Genomic DNA, 7,840 nt, shown 5'->3' on the forward strand with positions numbered 1-7,840 from the left:
GGCCCCTTCTTGTTGCCCTATCCCTTGGGGACCCTAACGCTGCCCCAGGCTACCTTTGCTGGCAGCACCCACTCCCAAATTCCCTCTGCTCTTTTCTTCTCAGGACAACTTATTTTGCTGAGTCTAATGCAGGGGTGGGCAAACTTTTTGACTGGAGGGCCACAATGGGTTCTTAAACTGGACTGGAGGGCCGGAACAAAAGCATGGATGGAGTGTTTGTGTGAACTAATATAAATTCAAAGTAAACATCATTACATAAAAGGGTACAGTCTTTTTTTTTTTTTTAGTTTTATTCATTTCAAACCGGCTGGATCCGGCCCACGGGCCGTAGTTTGCCCACAGCTGGGACAGATGCTCAATGAAGGAGCTGCCCCCTAGTGGTCAGTGCACTCCCACAGGGGGAGTGCCACTCAGCCAGAAGCTGAACTCACAGCTGGTGAATGCAACAGCAGTGACAGGAGCCTCTCCCGCCTCCAAGGCAGTTGGACATCCCAGATGGCTCCCAGACTGTGAGAGGGCGCAGGCTGGGCTGAGGAACCACCCCCCGCCACCCCTCAAGTTCACGAATGTCGAGCACCAGGTCTCTAGTATATACATAAAAATCTGGAATTAATATTTGTTAACTGTGAGGTTAAAACCAAGTTTTTTTTTAAAATATAAGTATACAATTGACCAAGCACCATCATTTTGCCCCTGCTCTGATTATCATCTCTTTTTATAAACCAGATGAGTGTATATATGCTTTTTGTTCCTGAATTCTCAATTAGGTTCCATTAGTATGCTTCTCTTTTCTTTTACCAATACCACTGAATCTTAATATACAGTCTTAATACTAGTTTTAATACAACATTAACATTAAAAGTCTCAATATATGATAGTATGTCTTGCTTCAAGAGTCTGTTGGTTATTCTTATCTTTTTGCATTTCTATGTAAGTTGGATAATTAGCATGCCAATTTCCTTGAGTATATTAGTTGGATTGCATTGAATCATAAATAAATTTGGGGAAAATGAAACTTTATTAAGCAACACTGCTAAATACACAATAATTTTCCAAACATTAAAAAATTATTAATCCAGAAATTTCAGAAGTTCAACTAACCCAGTCAAAGTAATTTAAAGAGAAACACACCACCTAGATGGCATGGCTCAGTGTTTGAGAGTCAACTTATGAACCAGGAGGTCATGGGTTCGATTCCTGGTCAGGCCACATGCCCAGGTTGCGGGCTCCATCCCCGCTGTGGGATATGCAAGAGGCAGCCAATCAATGATTCTCTCCTATCATTGGTGTTTCAATCTCTCTCTTTCTCTCCTTTTCTCTCTGAAATCAATAAAAAGTGTGTGTTTTTTTTTAAAAGAGAGAAACACACCAAAGCACATCATAACCTAGTTGCTGAATATCAGCAAAATAAGAACATGTTATAATCATCCAGGAAAAAAGAAACACAAATTATGTACAGGGTCCGATCTCTTCTGTGTATTTTGCATTCAGGCATTGCCATTTTCTTCTCTAGAAATTTTACTTAGAGGTGTTTTATCTTTTTTCATCTTTTACATAACATATTCATCTTTGCCTCTACCTTCTTGAGCATAAGAAGCATATTTATTAGCTATTTCAAGAGTCTTGCTTGATAATTTTATTGCATATGTTATTTCTCAGTCTCCTTTTATTGATTGTATTGTCTTCTGCTTAGGTCACACCTTTTTGCTATTTTGCATGTTGCAGTTTTTCATTGTGAATGCACTTTGAATTTTGCAATGTTAGTTCCTTTTTCCCTTCTCTACTCATTCCTGTAAATGTTATTGGATTTAACAGTGAAGTTACTTGGGATCCATTTGAAGTGTTCAGGGCTTCTCTCTTAGCCTTGTTTGTGAAGATCCACATTAGTCTTTAGTCTAGCCTATGGCAATTCTTTCAGCACTACAAAAGCAAAACATTTCTAAAACTCTAATTGGGAGCCCTAACCTGTTTGGTTCAGTGGATAGAGCCTTGGACTGCGGACTGAAGGGTCCCAGGTTCGATTCTGGTCAAGGGCATGTACCTTGGTTGCGGGCATATCCCCAGTAGGGAGTGTGCAGGAGGCAGCTGAATCGATGTTTCTCTCTCATCGATGTTTCTAATTCTATATCCCTCTCTCTCTCCCTTCCTCTCTGTAAAATATACATAAAATGTATTTTTAAAAAAACTCTACTCTGGATAGAAGAAACATAAACATAAACTTTCCCTTGGCCTGTGAGAGGATTGTTTAGCCCATCTCTTTTCTGCTGGTCCTTTCCCTGGTTCCAGATAACTTCCTCCCACATATGCACTGATGAATATGTAGTCAAATACTTGAGAGGAGCCCCCTATGACCTCCTGTTGCTATATATCTTTGTAGTTCTTTCTTTTCTAGTATTTTTACCTGGAAATTCCAGCCATCCCTAACACTCTGGACTAAAGAATATGAGATTTAGTGGTTAACCTTTATGATATTTATTTTAGTTTTCAGAGACTCTTTCTGACTTATGCATTTCTGGTTGCTGCTATAATTTTGTTGATCTCAGAACAAGTTCTCAGATGCTAAGACTGCTTTCACTTGTGATGTTGTAATGAATAGGAAATGGCATTAAAATACTGACTTTCACTTAGCCTCTCCGTTTCATCATCTATAAAATGGCATAAGCTATGTTACCTACCATACAATGCCACTATGATCAATGTCAAATGTAAAACTGAAAGTCATTGGCACTTATTAGATATTCAAAAAGTGGCCATTATTAATTTAGGATCATTCTAAATCAGAAAGAAAGCATTGTTTTGCTCAATATAGAGGATGTGATTGAATACATACTAAGTGGAATAAGATCAGTAATGATTTATTCTCTGCCCAAGAGTATTTAAGAAAACAACACCACCTGGATCAGAGCTATTAGCTTATGAGAGTATATTTTCTTGGACTATAAAATCAAAACACAATTTATTATGTTATAAAGAGAAAAAATCTTTAAATAATTATTACACAAATATCAAAGCATGCATATCTAGAGTAACCCATCATCAAATTACAATAAAATTGTTCTCCAGAAATATTTAAATATAGTTAGAAAAATCATTGAGTCTAATAATTATAATACCTCCTCAAATTGAATAGTCCCATTAAAGTCTCCATATTCATGAAATGCCTACTAAAACTGCAACCCATACACAGGTCTATAATTCCATAACCTTGCAACTTGGTAGAAGGAAAGATTGAGGTATATTAATCTTGTCTGTGTCACTAGTTTACGGAAATATTTGGACAGATCATTTGTTTTTCTGGTCTTGAATTTCCTCAGTGAATGAGGAGTCTGGCTTAAATTATCTCTAACACCACTTCCTAACCCAAAAGTCCATGATAAAGTATTCTCTAGTCCTCCCTTAATCTGGAGCACTTCTTTTATTTGTAAATTGATGAAAGCCTTACATGATCACTAATTAATCTTAATAGCTGCACAGCTTTCTATTAAATGGACTTTCCAATAATACAGTTCAGGTGTCTACATTAATAAACATTTAGGTTTTGTATATTTATATTTTTCCAGTTTGTTCCTAAAAGCAATGCTTGTAATAGATACTTTGCATATATTTTATTTTACATATGCATGGGAATAGCTGTAAGATAAAATATTATAAGTATAATTACCAATTCAGATTTTTAAAATGTTGATGATATTGAAAAATTTCCTTCATATATTTGTACAATTTTAGAGATTTAATAACAATGTTTGAGGTTTCCTATTTTATCAAAGCCTTATCAGCACAATAAACTATCAGACTTTTGGATCTTGTTCAATCATACAACAGAACAAGGGAATCTCTGCACTTATACTTACATTCTCTTATATGTTAGTTTTAGCATTTATTCATATATTGATGAGTAACTTGCATTACATTAATAATAAACTACCTATTCATATACTTTGCTAAATTTTTATTGGCTTTTTTGGTAATTTATTTATTGTTTTGTAAGTGCTCTTGACAAATTAAAGATGTTACCTCTAAGAACAATACTGCTTTTCACCTATTTTTCCTTTTGACTTTATTTGTGATAGGCTTTAAAACAAAAAAAAAACAAAAACAAAAAACAAACATAAAAAATAGAAACCTCTGTGGAAAATTATATGATGGTGGAAGGAGATTTGATTTAGGTAGTAAACACACAATGCAATATAGAGATGATATATTACAAAATTGTACACTTCATACCTACATAATTTTATTAATCACTCTCACCCCAATAAACTTAATTTAAAAATAAAAATGCATGACAGAAAAAAGAAAATAAAATTATATAGTTAGATATATCAACTTCTTTTACTGTATGATTTTTGGATATTTGCCAAACTTAATGTGATAGGTTATGGCTATGTCTGATCAGTAAAAACCCATATAGAACAGTGGTAAATTAAGAATCAGAAAATTGAAGAATATTTCTGGCATGACAAATAATTGACCAAATTAAACAGCCCCTCATAAATTCTAATTTCCCTCCTCTTTCTTCTGCTGTTTTCCTCTCTCTTCCCTTCATTTTCCCCTTATTCCTCTGCTCCTTCTCTCCTTCATTATGGAATTTTGAGAATCAGAGAAGTAAAATGACTCAATTTTGCAAGGGTACTACAACCTCTCCATTTATACCGGCAGGACAGAGTTAAAAGGGAATAAAAATACTAACAACAATACCCTGGCTGCTTTAATTTTTATTGTATAATTAAAATATTTTTGGCACTGCATAAAAATATATAAAAGGTATTCAAATTTAAAAGATCATTATCATGTTTGAAATTGTACAAATGAAGTTGACCTAAAATCTAAGTTCTAAGAAAACTTAACTAAATAGTATCATGGTTCAAACAGACTGTATGTCATTATCTAAAACTCAGCTTGTACTAAGGCTTAGCATGCAGAGTTAATACCTATGCACATAGCACTAACATATGTCTTATAGTATATTTAAAAACTGAATCGAGAGTACTGAATGCAGGCTTTCTATTTTCTGTTGAGCTAGTCTCTTTTTCATTGTTAGAATACATTTAGCCTCTCTTTTACAAGCCCTTTTTCATAATATAAATCCAGAAAGAAGTACATAGTAAAACTTTTGACCAGCAAATAAACCAATAATAGATTTTAAAATTCTTATTATTAGAGGTACATGAATTTTACCTTCTCTTTCTGTTTTCCAAGAAATATGAAAATAGATTTCAGATTTGATCTTTAGTTGCAAATAATTTTTGTCACTTTGTGCATTTGTATGTTTTAGAAACATATAAAATTAATGTTTTCTCTGAATTTAATTATTCAACACCTGCCATATTTGCAATCAATTTCAAAGATATTTGCAATTTTCTATGGATAACAGAATTTATTGTAACAAATTATTGTACTTTAAAATAAGTAGACTTAAAAATATATATGCCACTGATAGCAACAAATATCTAGAAAAAGTTTTATAATGAGTACAGATGAATATCAATCTAAAAGAAAACAAAAAATTTTTTTATTGGAACAGAGTAGTAGTAAGGAAAATTATATATAACCAAATGCATAGCAACCAAATTAGAAATAACCAAATATTCAATACAAAGGCAAAGATGAGCTAGTACATGTATATCAATGAGGTAAAGTCCATGTTGTAAAATACAATATTTCTTCTACTATGTCAATATATTTTAAAATGTTATGAATAAGTTGAATGAAGCTATCAGAAACTCGATTAGCTTAAACAGTGTGATTGCAAGGTATAAAATATCACTGCAATCGAAGATAATCACAGGTTAGTAACATAAGTAGCATTTTATGTAGATTAGACTCTAAGTTTTTATAAAATATCTAAAGGAATTATTAAATATTTTAAGAGAATTTGTACATTAGAATTATAAAAAATTGCTTTAAATTCTCTTTAAATACTATGAAACCAAAAACTGATTTTATGCAATTTCATTGCACTTAGGACAAAAATCCAATTCTATATCTCAATAACCCATGTCATTAGCAACAGTAATTGGCATGATGCTGTGATCCAGTGGAGGCTCTTCATTCTCATTCAGGATTACATGCCTTCATGGTGATCTCTAGTTTTTCCAGTTCACGTGACGATTTCTCAACCTTCGCACGGCTGATTTAACATCTTCATTCCTCAGAGAGTAGATGATGGGGTTCAACATGGGCGTACAAACAGTGTAGAACACCGAAAGGAACTTATCCACAGAAAGTCTGCTAAAAGGCCATATATAGAAATAGATGCAAGGCCCGAAGAAAAGAATCACCACTATGATGTGAGCTGTTAATGTAGAAAGTGCCTTGGATGACCCACTGGAGGACCGGCGCCAGACAGTGATCAAAATGATGACGTAGGAAATAATTAAAGCCAGGAAACAGCCCAATGATATCAGGCCACTGTTAGTTAGTGTCATAATTTCCATCTCATAAGTATCCATGCAAGCCAGCTCTATCACTAGGGGAAGGTCACAAAAGAAGCTGTCTACCTCATTTGGGCCACAGAATGGCAGATCCACTGTAAAAGCCAAGTGGCTCACAGAATGAAGAATACCCACAGCCCAGGAAATAAACACAAAGATGATACATAGTCTCCGATTCATAATTGTGCTGTAGTGTAGGGGCTTACAGATGGCTATAAATCTGTCATATGCCATAGCTACAAGCAACATCATCTCACTCCCAACAAAACTATGAAGAAGAAATATCTGGGCCATGCAACCCTCGAAGGAGATAGTCTTGTTCTCAACAAAAAAGTCCACAAGCATCTTGGGGGTTGCAAAGTTAGATTGGCAGATATCAATGAAAGAAAGGTTACTGAGCAGGAAGTACATAGGAGAATTCAAATGGGAGTCAGAGGAAATGATGACAATAATCATGAGGTTGCCCAGCACTGATGTCACATACACCATAGAGAAGATGGCAAAAAAGAAAAGCTGAAGATCCCAAGAATTAGAGAGTCCCAGGAGCACAAACTCAGACACCACTGATTCATTTATGTGAGCCATGTATCCAATCTACAGTTACCTAAATTTAAAAAACATCAGGGAAATATTACACAATGATTACGACTATATCTGGGAAAGATACAAAAGAAACATAACCAGCTTTCAATTAAAAGTCAATTTAATTTAATGAAGTAGTATAAAAAATTGACTAATATTTAACATCCAACTGCTGTGAAAAGAGGGATAGTGTGAAAAAAAGGATTAGATATGGATCCTATCATAACTAGGAACATAAGATACACATGTTAAAAATAAAAATATAAAATTGGAAATGAGCAAATGTAAGTGGTACATTAATACCATAAATATTATCAAGATGAAAGAAATTATGCCAAAGTGATAAAGTAAGGTGTCATGGAGTAGGTATTATTTTAAGTTAAAACTTTTTAAAAGTATGAAATTTGCTAGCCAAAACTGAAGGAAAGGCTATTTCTGGTGGGAGAATAATGAGAATAAAGATACAAAGGTAAAAATGTGGAAGATATACTCAGGGAACTATAGTTGAGTGGCCTGTCTGGAGAAGAGGTCATCCTGAGGAGCAATGACAGTGAAGTTGGGAATGGTAGATCAGGAGCAAATTGTGGATGCAATTAGGCTTGAATGCAAGGCTAAGTGGACTAGATTAATGTTCTTGAAATTAAGAAACATAAAGTGCTTGATAGTTTTAAGAACTTAATAGAAGCAATTTGTTTAGGAAGAAAGGGCAGTGGTGTCTCCTTGTAAACACTCCTGACACACCTGGATTTATAAAAATCTGCAACACCTTTCAGAAATAGTCCTTACATGATGCATTTTAAACACATGATAGCTTTTCAAAAGAG

The 7,840-nt window shown here is 34.2% G+C and overlaps 1 protein-coding gene across 1 annotated transcript; it reads right to left on the reverse strand.

Moving 5' to 3' along the window:
- Positions 1 to 6,022: 6,022 nt before the first annotated feature.
- Positions 6,023 to 7,072, reverse strand: LOC102241581 (olfactory receptor 4K1). Its single transcript, XM_005856937.2, has one exon. It carries the CDS (start codon positions 7,017 to 7,019, stop codon positions 6,087 to 6,089), a length of 933 nt encoding a protein of 310 aa, XP_005856999.1. The 5' UTR covers positions 7,020 to 7,072; the 3' UTR covers positions 6,023 to 6,086.
- Between the last annotated feature and the right edge of the window lie 768 nt (positions 7,073 to 7,840).

The sequence above is a fragment of the Myotis brandtii genome, unplaced genomic scaffold, assembly GCF_000412655.1.
Source record: "Myotis brandtii unplaced genomic scaffold, ASM41265v1 scaffold1056, whole genome shotgun sequence".
NCBI lineage: Eukaryota > Metazoa > Chordata > Mammalia > Chiroptera > Vespertilionidae > Myotis > Myotis brandtii.